The sequence below is a fragment of the Nannospalax galili genome, unplaced genomic scaffold, assembly GCF_000622305.1.
Source record: "Nannospalax galili isolate Female #2095 unplaced genomic scaffold, S.galili_v1.0 scaffold25, whole genome shotgun sequence".
Lineage (NCBI taxonomy): Eukaryota > Metazoa > Chordata > Mammalia > Rodentia > Spalacidae > Nannospalax > Nannospalax galili.
Window position 1 is genome coordinate 1,783,068 of NW_008355642.1, and position 15,777 is coordinate 1,798,844.

A 15,777-nucleotide genomic window follows, 5' to 3' on the forward strand; every position below is an offset into this window, starting at 1 on the left:
AAGAATAAGGTCAGGCATGGTGCCACATATCTTTAATCCCAGCACTTGGAAGGCAGAGGCAGGTTGATCTCTGTGAGATCTAGGCCAGCCAGGTTTACCTAGCAAGTCCCAGGTCACCTGAGGCTACAGGGAGACCCTGTCTCAGAAAAAGCCCAGAGAGATGGCCCAGGGGTTAAGAGCCCTGGTTACTCTTTGCAGAGCAACCAGGTTTGGTTCCCATCACCCACATGGCAACTAACAACTGTCCATAACTCCAGTTCCAGGGGGTCCTTTGCCCTCTTCTGACCTCCACAGGCATTGCATGACACAGGTGCACTTACATACATGCAGGCAATACATTCATACACATAAAATAAAAATAACAAAATATTTTTTAAAAATGAATTCCAAGTATTTACATCAATGTATATATTATAATGTCATTAAAGTTAAATACAATAGATCTTATTTTCTTTTTTTGGTTGCTTTTTTAAAAATATTTTTATTTTATGTGTATGCATGTATTGCCTGCATGTAGGTAAGTGCATCTGTGTCATGCAGTGCCCGCGGAGGACAGAAGAGGCTGTCAGATACCCTGGAACTGGAGTTACGGACAGTTGTTAGCTGCCTTGTGGGTGCTGGGATTCGAACCCGGGTCTTCTGCAAGATTAGCCAGTGTTCTTAACTGCTGAGCCATCTCTCCAGGCCCCAGAATTCATGTTTTAATTTAAGTTCATAGAGTTTTGCTTAGCTAGTAGATTTTCTTCAGATAGACTAGTATCCAGAAAATTCATGACATTGTAAGACCTTGAGTGTAGGTGTTGTTCTATTTCTTTCCTTTTTATCATTTTAATATCTGAAATGTAACTTATTTTATAAGACTTGTACTTGTCATTATGTGCTGTGGGTACCACATAGGAAGCTTACTTATGTTTCTGCTCTGTAGTAAAACTTTGACGAATCAAGGTGTTCTGCAGAACTGAACTATAACATTTGATGGCTGGGTAGATACGATTCTGCTTGTTATATAGCAGGTACTCATAAATACGGGCTAAAATAAATGTCATGTTCATTGAGATTCCCTGTGGCCCACAATCATGGGAACTTTTGCTGCTGTGGACAGTATTGTCACATGACTGTAATTTAAATTGTGTGGTTTTAATCCATTGCATTTTTTCCATCCTCAAATGATGCTGTTCCTTTCAGGATCTGTTGTGGTTTTCCTAATATGTATCATAGCACAGAATCAGCAATTGCTACAATTTCGGTAACATTGTGAAGCTTTTCCAACATATTTTATTATACCATGTGTTTATCTCATGGAAACCAAATCAAAGTAGTATGTTTTCATTGAGAGAGTTATTCCATTTCAGTAGTAATAGAATGGAAAACCATACTAGTAAAAATCTTCTTTGCTTTTGAAAATTAGGTTTCTTAAGCTAGAATCAAACTAGAAACAAAAAGTTAAAATGTCCTTTTCTATTTTTTGGCTCATTTTAACCATATTTGTTAAAATGAATGAAATAAAATCTGTTCCAATTTAAGAGATTGGCAAGTAGGTTGGATTAAAGTCTTGCGAGATTTAGTAGCACATCAAGAACCACGTATTTCTTCTGTACTTAATCTACACATGGCATTATGCTATTTATTTGAAAATGAGCACTGAGATTATCTTGGGCTGACCAACTTATAGTCTGACATATTTGTATACACACAGTGGCTTTTTATAACGGGGACAAGAGTCTCTACTTGTTAGAGTTTATTTAAAAGAGAATTAAATATGTTCTTTCAAAATATGTAGCTTGCCGGGAGTGGTGGCTCATGCCTTTAATCCCAGCACTCAGAAGGCAGAGGCAGGTGGATCTCTATGAGTTCGAGGCCATCCTGGTCTACATAGTGAGTTCCAGGCCAGCTGGGGCTACTGGGGAGACCCTGTCTCAAAAAAAGACCAAAAAAAATGTAGCTTTTTCTGTTGAAAGATCCTCAGTACCTAAGGAGAAATGAGGGGACAGAGTAGATGGAGTGCAAGATAAAAACAGCAAGGGAAGATGAAAAATCAGGAGAGGAAGAGAACCCCACTAGGAGTGTATGGGGACTACAAGAGAGGAGGAAGGAGTGGATAAGAAATGCAGGAGGGCAGTAATTGAGACTGCATTGGCTCCTTAGCGTTCTGCTGCTCTCCCTTATCCACTCACTTTCTGGGTTCTCCTTCTGGGTTCTGCTTGGCCTCAGTATGTTGCCGAGTGCCAGGTGCCCAACAGTGTTGAGTTATGCTGAGCAGCAGCTCACTTCTTTATTGCTCTACTCACTTGTGCCAAAGGCATCAGTCTCCTCTTTGATTCTTAAACTTCTGTGGAGTGTTTTTGGATGTAGCTGGTCAAGAAGTGTGTGGTAGAATCATGTAATGATCAGCAGATATAGGAACAAGAGAAGCCTGGAGATGTAGCATAGGCCCAGTTCTGCTACCAAGAAGCTGAGTTACTTTAGATACATGAAGTTAGCTGTCATATGAAGACCAGATGCTCTCTAAGAATTTCTACCTGTGCCAATTGGTTGGTCCCATGACTGACTGTAAGGGACCTTGTTCCTGGAGACCGCCTATTACAGTTTCTAACGTAATGTAGTATTCACATTGTCTATTTCATGGGGCTGTTTTGAAGTTCAGCTATAATAAAAGAAGTGAAGATAACTTTGGAAATTGAAATATCTTGGGAAATTAAAATGATGATATCATGCAGTGATCAACAGTAAAATAGTTCCATTTAAGTGAATGTATGACAAATTGCAGTGGCCTTAAAAACTCGAGTACTTATACATTTTGTAGAGAAATAGACCATATAAAAATCACAGACCAGCTGTTTGAATAAGCAAAGCCTGACATTGATTGATTGGTTAATGGTAGGAAGGCTATGGGGTTGAGGTATACTACTTTTCTTCCCAATCTTCTTTCTCCTTGTCAAGATTTCTCTAAAAACCCTAGAGAAAATTAGACAGTCAATCATTTACTTTTCTCTGCCACCATCCCCTGATGCCTTAAAAGATTAAATAGAACATGGAAACCTATTCAGAAGGGAAAAGGCAATCTTGACCTGGAAACTGTTGGAGACTGATAACTGCTGGGTGAGGGAGAGGAAACCTTCCTTAAGATATCTAGTTAGGCTGACTAGATGCCAGTGGATGAACTTGAAAGAATGTGGTAACAGGAACCTGCCTCACAGGCTCGCTTGTTGTGTTTCTCTTTGCAGGCATGAGTAACATTATAAATGGCTACTGTGTGTGTGCCTTTCTCTGGTAATCACCACTTCTATTTCCCCATACCCAATATGGATTTCTTTTCTAGTCCTCCCTTCTGGCATTTTATTATTCTTGTTTCCTTACCTTACTAGGAGAGAAAGAGAAAAGAAGAAAACATCTAGAAAGGTATATGACGGGGAGTAGAGGTAGAAAACATTACTGTGAAATAGTAAGGAGGGTTAGGTTCCTTCTCTTTTCTTCCTTGGTATGAGAGAGTATGTAAGTTTGTTTTATGTCTAGTCTTTAGAGGTGGCTTTACTTCTTCCCTTAGTTACCTTTAGTTCCCAGCTAGTGATACCTATAAAAATTAACAGGCCACACAGTAAGAACCAGCATGCTTTCTCTCACCAGCTCAGAATCTAGAACTGACAATAGTGTTAGAAAGGACAGATCAGAAGGTAAGAATGAACCAGCCTAATATAGCCCATAAGTTAGAGTGACAACATATATTTTCCAGTTTATGAAATTCAAATTACAGATTTGATTGTCATTGAAATGGGGAAGAAAAAAATTACATGACTTTTGTTGTGCACAAGACACCTTATTCAGGTTAGAAAGGCAGTTAAAAATCAGAAAGGCCCATCAACCTAGATCGGTCCAAATCCTAGTACTTTGGTAACTATTATGACTTCTACCAGATTGACTTTCAAATTATGGAAAGGCTTCAGAATAAGGGAGGGTTTACTAGCCAAGTAATAAGACTTTTTAAGTTTAGACAAAACAGATGGTTTTCAATGGCAGCAGCATTGAATCACCAAGATCAAAATGGAAGAAGGGAGAAGAGGAACAAAAACAAGCTAGTGCTAAGAAAGTACCATTTATTTTATGGTTTCATAATGTGCTCCAACTTTTACCTTGAGATTTTCATTAAAATTCCTGAAAAGAAGCATTCACTGAGGGGCAGTTCCTCCATACCAACTCACTCAGACAAGGGTCCAGAGTGGAGCAAGGGAAATGGGTGGCATGCCAGACCTAGCCTGGAAACTGTTGGAGACTGATTACTTCTGGGTGAGGGAGAGGAGACTTTCCTTAAGATATCTAGTTAGGCTGACTAGACGCCAGTGCATGAACTTGAACTGAGGGACATCAGGGTACAAATGGTTGACTGGATGGGACTGAACATACGTGGTGGAATACATGAGGTTGGGGGAGGTGGGATAGATAGGGTGGGGTCTAAATTTGCTTAAGAACTTTCGTATGAAATGTACAAAAGTTCAATAAAAATATTTTAAGAACGGATTAAATGTGTGTACACTTACGTTTATTGGCTACCATTCTGGAATGTGGCACAGTGAAAAGAGCTTTAGAATTGGGCAGTGCCAGCTGGGCGTGGTTGTGCACACCTTTAATCCCAGCACTCAAGAGGCAGAGGCAGGCAGAGCTCTATGAGTTCAAAGCCAGCCTGGTCTACATAGGAAGTTCCAGGACAGCTGGAGGGGGCTACAGGGAGACCCTGTCACAAAAAGACCAAAAAAATATAGAAGTGGGCAGTATTACGAACTTAGCCAAATTGTTTAATCTTACAGAATATCATTCAACCTCCATTTGCTCATCTACATAGGCGATTATTTTGAGGACTAAGCAAAAGACACCGTGCATAGTATCTGGCTCACAGTAAATGCTCAATAAATATTGGTTTTTCTGTGTTTCAAGTTGCTTTTGTTCATACTCTCATGTCTAACTATATTAGAACCTGTCTTCTAGAATTTGATTAGGAGTAGTAGACTAACATCTGTAAAGAGGGATGTGCCTATGTGAGTGACAGAAAATATTACAAAGTCTATTTAGTATCATTTTATCTAGAATATATGAAAACATTTAAGTTCTACTAATATTTAGTATTTGGTTGGCCTTAGTACTGTCAGTACTGTCCTTTATTCTATGTTGGAGGGTCATCATAACACTAAATAAGGGACTCTGAAATCCAGTATTTGATGTACTTTGATAGTGTACACACTTTTGTTGTTTTTTTTTTCACTTTTAGCACACTACAGTATATTTCCGTTTACATGTGACTGGTTAAGTAGATTCTTAATATTATCTTCGACCAGTAGTTTCTCTATAGGAATCGACTTAAGCTCTTTGACTAAGTTATCTAAAGCTAGTCAAACTAACTAAGCAAGATGGGTAAGTGGCTTGGGGAAATTCCTACAACAGAATAAGTAAGAATATTGGAATATGTGCTCAATTTTTTTTTCTAGTGTATATGATTAACTCAAGTAGTTTGGAGACCACTGGTGTAGATAAGGAAACCTTTGAAGTTTCTTTTCTCTATCCTTCCCTCTCCTTCAACCTTTCCTTCCCAGTCCCCCCACCCCCACCACACTTCTTAGGGAGTTGTGTTTTATTTCCTGATCATTTTGCTATAATGTAACTCATAGGATATAAATAGTACATCTAAATCTATTAAAAAATTGAACATAATTTAATGAACATTGTTTCTTTTTATTAGTAATTGTACAAAATGGGTTTTATTGTAAAATGTCTTGATGACATTTCTTGCACAGAAGTAAAATCTTCCCTAGAGCATTAGAGAAAAATCTAATTCAGGAAACCTCAAAAAATTCTGCAAAGTAACACATGAATGCATTCTTCTGCTGTGACATGATCCTTGATGAATTCACACCTTATTTGGTGAAGAAGGTCCATTTCTGAGGGAAATGTGCATGTATTTCATTTCTATAAATTTTACCTGCAATTCTGGGTCAGTTGGTAACTAGTAAACCAGTAATAGATCTTTCAAAAAAAATGAGCTAACCTAATCTAATCATTCTCATCATTCTTCTAATTTATTACTTTAACAGGCAATTTATGTCTATCTATGTAGTATTTATTAATATACTTACTAAAAGCTAAGTATCCATTATCTAAAATACTTAGGATTAGAAGCATTTCAGATTTTTTTCCCAGTACTGGGATATTTGCATAGACTCAAGCATACGTAATCTGAAATCCAAAATAATCTAAAATCAAAATATTCTAAAATGTCATGTTGATACTCAAAGCATTTTGGATTTTGGAGCATTTCAGACTTTAGATTTTCCTATTAGGATGGTCTACCAATATTGTTATATCCTCTGTTATCCTTTACATAACAAATGGCAGATAGTAAGTACTTAATAAATATTTTGAAAATAAAACAAAAGCTTTTCAAAACTACTTATTTGTGTAGATCTTCCCATATTGCTACTGAAAGACCAAACATAATCCTGTAGCTCCCTTCCTTTCACCAGAGCAGCCCTGTGAGCATAAATTTGTCAAATATTCTGGTGATCAGAGTTTTTCTACAGTCACTATTTACTAAGCATCTAGTGTATGCAAGTCCCATCAGCAGTTATATTGGTTTGTTATTGTCATAGTCACTCTATGAGGTGGGTACTGTTATTATCTTCACTTTATGAATGAGACTTCCACAGATTGAGACCTCACAGAGCTAGTATGTGATGGACCCATGATCCATTTGTAAGTATGTCTGATTCCAGGCCCCAAGCTCTTGACCAGGCTACTATATTAGGTTCTATAAAAATGCTAAGTAGTGCTTATGTGTTAATGGTGACTTTGACTTTGCATTTTATGGGCTGTATTTCATGACTCCACCACTCAGATGTGCTTTAAATGGCTATGGAAAGATACTGATTCAAGCATGTAAGCAAAGTTTCTAAATTCTAAGTATTTTATGAAGTAGACCAGTCAAGTGTGATGGTACACACCTATAATCCCAGCATTTGGAAGACTGAGGCAGGACTATCTTGAGTCAGAAGCCAGCCTGGGCTACATAGTGAAACTTGTCTAAAGAAACTTAACAAACAAAAAAATAGTTCATTCAGTTGTATAGTGGCCTAACTTAATCAAGGGTATGATCCCTGGAAAGTTTCAAAGTCTGTGTCTGTTTATTATTGTATTACAGTTTCTTGAAGTTAGACGTGATCTTTGTTTGTAACTTTGCCAAAATGGAAATTGCTAGTGGCTATATTATAGCCTGTTTTCCAAACCCACACAATTTTTTTCTTTTCAAATATGATGAGAGAGTACTGTTCTTATCATGTATAGTAATAAATGACTCAAAGTCATATTTAGTCTTAAAGAGGAGCCTGACTCATTAAAACAAAAATGAAATCATGATCATTTAGTCTGGTAGAATACATTGTAAATACATTCATAAAAATAATTAAAATGCAAAAAATGGTTTCTAGTAGTTCATGTGTAAGAGCAGGGTAGAGTAATCCAGAAACTTGACAGAGAAAGCATTGTGTGGACATTGCATGGGAAGAAATGAGAAATATTTGCCATATTTACAGTGAGCCATCTGTTTCTTTAGGTATCTTGCATTTGCCAGTTTTCATCTGCTCCACTAAATCAAATTCACACCCAAGTCCCCTAATTTAGAGGGGAGGCACTTATAGCCTACAAAGGCAGACTCTGATGATACTACTCTAGGCGTCACTGCTTACAGCCCAAAGGAATTTATTTCCTTAGTGGTGAGTAGCTACAGCTATTGCGAACATTACATGCTTTTCAAAACTTCAAGATTCAAGAACTTTAAGCTGATCAGAGGGCAGTAGGTAATAATATTCTTACAGGCTAAATTAATTTCATAGGAGTCAAATAATACATAGCAAAACCCACAGAACCTGTTACCCTTTATTTCCCTCACCTCATAATTCTCCCTTCCTCCCCCGCCCCCGTGGCTCTAATTGAGCCGTTTCTAAGGTGTCCCCCTTGTATGCTTCCTTTTCTTCCCATTTCATTTTTCTGTGTCTAGTATTGTCTTCCTCTTTCTTTGTTTATTCCTTTTATTTTCCTTCCTTTCCGCCTCCTCTTCCTTTTGTGCCAGCCCCATGTTCTTTTCTCCATTCATCATGAATTACCCATTATGTCACATTAAAATATATACTAAAATTCATTGGCATAATTGTTTGTTAAGCAGCAAGTAAGTTGTATTGTTAACCATAAAGGAAATAACGCTTCCCAGTCAGGCAACAATGTACCTATGACATAAAATTGAAAATTATCTTTCCAGGCACAGCCCTCACCAAAATAAGGTTCTCTCCCTTCTTCCCTAATGGCAGCTGTATTGCATTGCTCCTCTGTGGGCTTACTTTTATCAATAGTTACATTTTGTTTTGCTTCCACTCTTTTTTGAATTTTGAGAAGCTAAAATTGCTACTTAATGAGAAATATGTTTCCAGTGTGGGCTTAGGATTCTAGCATTCTGTGTTTCAGAAGTGCAAACATGAAGAAAGGCTCTCATGAAGAAACTTTTTTACTTTGTGCGTGCTTTATTTGATTCTCTTTACTTAGTCAGACAGCATTGTTTACTTTTTTGTTTTATTTCTTTATCTGAAAAATGATTCTGTGCAATATGAAGCCCCTGTCACATGGTAACTTCCCACAGGTTAAGTGAATAATGTTCTCTTTCAGAAGGCGGATAAATGGCTGATGGATTCATTTAAAACATGTCTGTTGCATGTTGCTGTTGTTTTGAATGAGCCCTGTAATAGCTAAAGTTTTACTTCTTTTCTGCAGTTTTATTTCTTTTTAGCAGGCACTGTCACAAACCCCTTGATTCTTTGATAGCCGAAGTCTTAGTTTCCGAAAATATTCATTGAAGTGCTATTTACCATTAGACACTAACTTTGACAGATGTTACTGCTGCTTCTCAATTAGGTGAAGTGTATACTTGGGAAGGTGCCAGTTTGAACTGAATATTTTGGAATTTGGTATTTGAACTAAATTGTTGTTTAAACCTTTCTTGTCTATCATATAGTTAGTTGCTGGGGCTGCCAGCTGTTTTTGTAACATAAGTGTTTTGGTATTTTCCCTACTACTATTTAAATATTAGAAAATGGCTTCCTATCATTTCAAAGAGAACTTCATTCTTAGTTTACTACAAAATCCTCCTAGCAGCTCTTAAACTCCCTAGAACTTAAGTTGCAGACACTACCTGGGTATAAAGTGCTTTCTATGGGCAATATTAATAATTTAAAATTCCCTTTACTCTTGCAAATTTCTAACAGCCAAGAAGTCTAGAATGTCTACACTTTGGTGACTAATGTATGCTACTGAATAATTATGTATCATTTTTTAGGCAGAGACACTGCAGGTCTGAGAGTAGAACTGCTAAGTATGGCAAATGCTTCATTTTCAAATTTAAAAATATAATCCATTCAAAGGTAAAAGCTAAGGTGTAAATAGTAGAAAGAGATTTAGACTTGGCTCCAAAACTCTGGGTTATAGCATTACCTCCATCTTTTGTTTAGCTGCGTCACCTCATGTAAGCCATTGTCCAACTTCAAAATGCAGTGTCCTTTCCAAAGCCTCATGTTAAATATTGTGTGTGTAATACACTAAAAAGAGTTTGGTTGAGGAAAGCTGAATTCTCTTATTTATCAGCAACCCACACCAGCCTGGCAGCTCCAAGGTCAGTCTCCAGCTGCAGTTTCATCTTTTTATAATCCCTTAAATCCTTGCTAGGCTTTCATTGCTAGTGTGTTTCTCTAGGAATTTGCATTTAGAGCCATTGAGGGCTTCTTCCTGCCTTTGGAATGCTTCTCTGCTCACAAGCTTAATGAAAAGTGATTTAGAGATGGGAGAAAATGCAAATATCAAAAGTTTGAATTTTTATACAGTCAGACTGTTTCCATCATGACTAATGTTCCTTTATTATTTCAGAACTTTGAAGTACTGTGTCTGAATCTTAGTATCGTGACACATCACTGCCATTTTCTACCATTAGCTGCGCAAGCGATTTGTACCATTCTCATTGTTCTAAATATTCTCTTTTTTTTTTTTTAGGCCTAGAGTGATTTAGCATCAAGGATCCATAGCATGAGGAAAACTTCCTAATCCAATTCTGTTACATTTTAGGTACTGGAAATTTTCATTCATCTGAAATAGGTTGAATTTTCCTGGGCTTAAATTAATCTTTCATTGGTTTGCTTTTGAAATAAGGTAAACAGAACGATAACTTGCTACAAACTATAGAAAAATAAATGGTCTAGTGATTTCATTACATGCGCTGTCTTAATGAAAAAAGTTGGTGCTAGATGTAAAATGCATCTTCATTAAAAGAGGCTACGCATGCACTACAGTCAAAAAAAGCAGATGATAACAAACATTGGTGAGGAGGTAAAGAAAGAGAAACCCTAACCCTAGCCATCATTCTGGTGGTGGGAATGTAGAATTATGCAGTCTTTGTGAGAAAGTGTTAGACCGTCACAAAATTGAAGACAGAACTACCTTTATGACCATTTTTTTCTACTTATAGGTATGTACTCAAGAGAATTGAAAAATATGCCCTTACTAAAACTTATGTGCAGATATTTATAAGGGAATTATTTGTAATAGCCTCAAAGTGGAAACAGTCTAAATACTCATTCATGGATTAACAACAAAATATAGTTTATACATGTAATAGAATGGCATTAGGCAGTAGAAAGAATAAAATATTGATACATAGATGAAACCTCAAAAACATTACACCAAGTGAAAGAAACCAGACACAAAAGGCAATGTTTTTATTTTTAATATTTTAATATTTTACTTTTTGTAAATCTGATTCCATTCACATAAAATGTAAACAACCGGCAAATCCATATAGACAAAAAGTAAATTTGTGGTTATCAAGAACCTGGGAGTCGAGGGAAGTTGGATTGATTGTTGGTGAATAATGGATTTCTTTGCGAGATGATGGAATATTCCAATATTGAGTAGCACCAATGGTTGTATAACTGAATAGATTAAAAATGATCAAATTGTATCCTTTAAAAAAGGTGATTTTAGTGGTACATAAATATCTCAAAAGACTGCTACAGATAAAAAAATAGTATTATATTACAAGTATGTGAAATCATAAAAGCATATTTAAGTTAATTTTTTTGCCAGAAACTGGAGGAAAGAGAGGAATGGTACATTACTGTTCAATGGGTCTAGTGTTTAAGTTGGGGAATATACAAACTTCTGGGATGGATGGTGCTGATGGCTACACAACAATGTGAATGTACTTAATTCTACAGAAACCTAGATTTTAAAACAGTAAAAAAGTTAAATTTTGCAGGGTGTGGTGACACACACCTTTAATCCCAGCACTTGGGAGGTGGAGACAGGCCAATCTGTGAGATCAAGGCCAGACTGGTCTAAATGTGGAGTTCCAGGCCAGTTGGGACTTCAGAGAGACCTTGTCTCAAAACAAAACAAAAAAATGTTAAATTATGCATACTTTGCCACAATAATAACACCCTTCCAACCTCCAAAAATTATATTTTATATTATTCTAATGAATAAAGTTTTTTCCCCTTTTTCTTTTGTAAACAGGAAAAGTGAAAATGTGATTGTTCTTTTTACTATGCCTGTGATACTTCTGGACTGTGTGTTATTTAATCCTAGTATATGTATGTAGAGGAGGTAGTTAAATACACATGTGTCTTTGGATGAGAGCTTGAGAGTATTTTTAAGAACCTCATTTGCCAGTAGGAAAATAAAGGAAACCAAACCATAGGAAATTTATATTGTTAAATTATAAAATAGCGAAATGCTACTTTCAGAGTATGAGTTACAACAATTTTCTGATTTTCTTAGTTAATGTTTACTTCTTGAATGACACAAACATTTATATATAGCATCTCTGTATCTTTCTAAGAGTATTTTCTTTCATCTAGTAGGATTGAATTAGCACCAGAATGCACTGAAAATATAAATGGAGTGAGTGATTTCAGAATGCAAAGGAAGGGATGAAAAGTAGAAAAGAGAAGAAGGGGCATAATGAGACCCCGCTTCAAAAATACAGGAAGTGGGAAGGGAGTGGATTTAGCAGTGAGGGCATCACTTCAAAGGGAATTAAGCCAGTCTAGCATACACTCAGTTGCACTTTAATCCCAGCACTCAGGAGGAAGAGGGAATCTCTCTGAGTTTGAGACCAGCCTGGTCTACATAGGGAGTTCTAGGCCAGCCAAGTCTACATAGGGAGACCCTGTCTTGAGAAAAAAAAAATTTAAGTCAAACAATAAAAAAACTGGGTATGATGGCACACACCTTTAATTCCAGCACCTGGGAGGCAGAGGCAGTGGGATTCTCTGAGTTTGATGCCAGCCTGGTCTACATAGCCTATATAGCGAGTTCCAGACCAGTTGGTGCTATAAGGGAGACCCTGTCAAAAAAAAAAAAGAGGTGGGGATTAAATTATTCCTAAAGACTGTGGAACTGTGTTATGTCTATAAGTTTATAACCTGTGAGAATTAAACTGTGAAAACATTTTCTAAGCCTGGCTGCTCTATAGGCTATCTGATTGTGGACTGTATGTCAATCATGTCATTTGTATGTTAGTCAGAGGTGTGTTTTGCTTGACAAGGAAGTGGTTTTTTTTTTTTACAAAAGTACAAGGAACATAGTGTGTGTTTATGACAGAGAGAAACATGGGGGGCGTTGGGGGGAGAGACTGATTTCTTCTCCTGTAGGAAGAACATTTTTATCCTTTACCAGGCTCCTTCTAGAGTTTGGCATGGTAATACTTGATTCAAGGATCTAATCAGAGTTGATGTACTCAGAAATCCACTGATAGGATTAATGATCTCATGATCTCATAATCATACTTTTATTTCACAGATGAGCCCTTTTTCCTGTAGTTTCACATTTTTTGAGTCATGTCTTAAGTTTTCCTTTTAGAGCACATGAAATACGTGTGGTTTTAGTCTGTAATTTGAATGATTATTTTCATTTTCTGGAAGAAAATGAAATTTTGATCATTTTTTAATTCTTTGATGTTCGATGGTAACTGGTATCCCTCATATAAGATTTTTATGTGTGCTTTTTAAGGTTTTTACAGTGTAATTTTATGTATAAAAAGAAAGATATGTATGATTCTATATAAATTGTCCCTTCTAATAGTTGATTCAGAGGTCTTCCAGCAAGTTTGCACTATTCAAGTTTTTATTCTCAAATGTAAAGCAAAACATTTTCAGATTTTACAAATAACATGGAAATACATAATATTGCATTCCTATTTGGGAGATTTAGTTGATCAGTTACTTTTTGCAGGTAAGTAGTCAATGGAAGAAACTGATTTCTAAAATCTGCATTCTTTTTAGATGTGTTTGAAGATCACTTGCAACTTTGATCCTTTTTTGATTCTCCTTATGTATTTGCCTGTTTTAAATCATTATCAGAGTTTGAAATGAAGAACTTGCTGTCCATTGATTGCTTTAATATCTGCTTTGTCTTTAACAGTGCCCTTAAAGATAGCCGTTTCCCCCCAATGACAAGGGATGAGCTGCCCCGGCTTTTCTGCTCAGTGTCTCTGCTCACTAACTTTGAAGATGTCTGTGACTATTTGGACTGGGAGGTAAGATTATAGATACTTTTTAAAGTAAATGTTAGTAACTCCTGAGTAGGTGTTAACAACTAGACCCAGGAAATACCTCCTTTGGCCCATTCTAACACATAAAGAAATGCCACCATTGAATAATAAGATAAGAGTAAAGAGATTTTTTTTAAAGGGCAAAGTACCATGTGGTCTTCCAATTCCCAAACTGAATTCAGAATTCATTCTTATCCCACTACCTTACCTAAGCATCTCCTAAAAGCCGTTTAGAAATAGCAAGAACTGACTGAAATGTATTTCTCCTTTATTTCCATCTAGTGCACTGTGGTATAACCACCACTCAGTGATGAGGCAGTCAGAGTGTACATCTCAGGAAGAAATAGCAAGATTTATTTATCAGCAAAATCCACCACCTGGGGGAAATCAGTTTGTGATGATGGCAGCGTATTAGTAAACTAGATTTAAATAAGGTGAATTCCTTTTTGGTTACTTTAATTTATACACTTTAAATTATATGAGTAATATTGTTATATCTACAGTATCTGTATGCTTTACCATTATTACAAAGCCTATGTTAATCATATTTTTTATTCTTTACTGTGTGGGTTGGCTTATTAGTGGAATTCAAAGTTCTCATGGTGATTTGTTTTGGTGGTCAAAATAGTTGAGTGTAGGTCATGCTTATGTTACTGAACACCAGCTCTGTTCCAGGCAGTGTGCTACGTGTACAGGAGTGGCAAAATATGGTCCCCATGATGATGGATCTTATAGTACAGTAGCAGAGAGAAAATGTATATAAAAAGTATGAATAAATTAATACTAGGAGAAAGAAGCAATGGGAATTCACTGATGCATAGTATTTTTTTTCATACAGTACCCATAAACGGCATTACTGTATCATCATAAGATCTTTTCATTCTACTTTATTTTAGAAGAACCATTCCCATTGTTACTGATAGTCTGCCTTGTTTTCATACTTAATTCACTTCAATTTTATTTTTGACTTTTCCTTGATTCCTTGTGACACTTTAGACAGTTTTATACCATGGAAATTCACTACTTCTGTATACAGAATAAGACATTTATTAAGTTCTGGATATTCATCTCTGAATATCCCCAATAAGAATTATTGTTGTTACCCCAGAACCATTCTAAAACATTTGTAAGGCTGGGAGTGGTGGTGCCCACCTTTAATCCTAGCACTTGAGAGGCAGAGATAAGTGAATGTCTGTGAGTTTGAGGCCTTGCTGGTCTACATAGAGAGTTCCAGACCAGCTACGGGCTATATGGAGAGACCCAGTGTCAACAAAAAGAATCCAAAAAATAAATAAAGAACTCAAACAGTCCCCCCACAGAAAAAGAAAAAAGGAAAGAAAAAAAGAAAGAATAGAATAGAAACAAATAGAATAGGATGCAAGTGTCTTTCTGGGATTTGTGGTAGGTGTTTTTATCATTATTAGAATATGAAAGCCTTTTTTAATATTATTTTTTTAGAAGAAGCATATCATTACAGCTTTAATATATAATGCTAATACTCGAGAATCTAGAAAGTGCCAAATATTTTATAGAACTAAATTTCCTACTTTAAAAGTAGTTTTACATTCTTACTTGGTTTTCCCTTTCCTTGTCCTTCCCTCGCTCTCTCCCTTCCTCTTGTCTCTCTCCTCCTTCTGTCTTTTTTGTTTGTTTGCTTAGTTGTGATACAGTCACACTATGCAGCTGTTGCTGGCCTTGAAATCGAGATCTGCTTACCTACTGCCTCTTGGGTAGTGGGGATTACAAGTATGCACCACTACATCTGGACTATTTGGGTTTATGTGTATGAGAATTTCACATGCCTGTATGTGAGCGCACCTGTGTCAAGCAGTATCTGTGGAGCTGTGGGGGTCAGAAGAGGGCTTTTGGAGTAACAAAGTGGATGGTCATTAGCTGCCATATGGGTGCTGTTAACTGGAAGAGAAGCCATGCTCTTAATCACTGACCCATCTCTCCAGTTCGTAATTTGATTTTCTTAAAGAGAAGTTTACCATTATGATGGAAATATTCCTCATTAGGATTTTTTTTTGTAGATGGTCCCAAATCATGACTGTTTGAGGACCATATATTGCAGTTTAGATGATTCTATTACTGTTTTAGAATTGTTGTTTACTTTTCTCACGATAGAATTTTATCCTTTGCTTTGTATAGTG

General features: G+C 36.4%; 1 protein-coding gene across 1 annotated transcript in view; it reads left to right on the forward strand.

The window, feature by feature from the left end:
* The window catches only part of Ammecr1 (Alport syndrome, mental retardation, midface hypoplasia and elliptocytosis chromosomal region gene 1), a 130,259-nt gene that overhangs the window by 82,518 nt on the left and 31,964 nt on the right, over positions 1 to 15,777 (forward strand). The window contains exon 3 of the mRNA XM_008852955.3: positions 13,495 to 13,609. Within this exon, the coding sequence (XP_008851177.1) occupies positions 13,495 to 13,609 (115 nt within the window). The remainder of the gene's footprint in view (positions 1 to 13,494; positions 13,610 to 15,777) is intronic.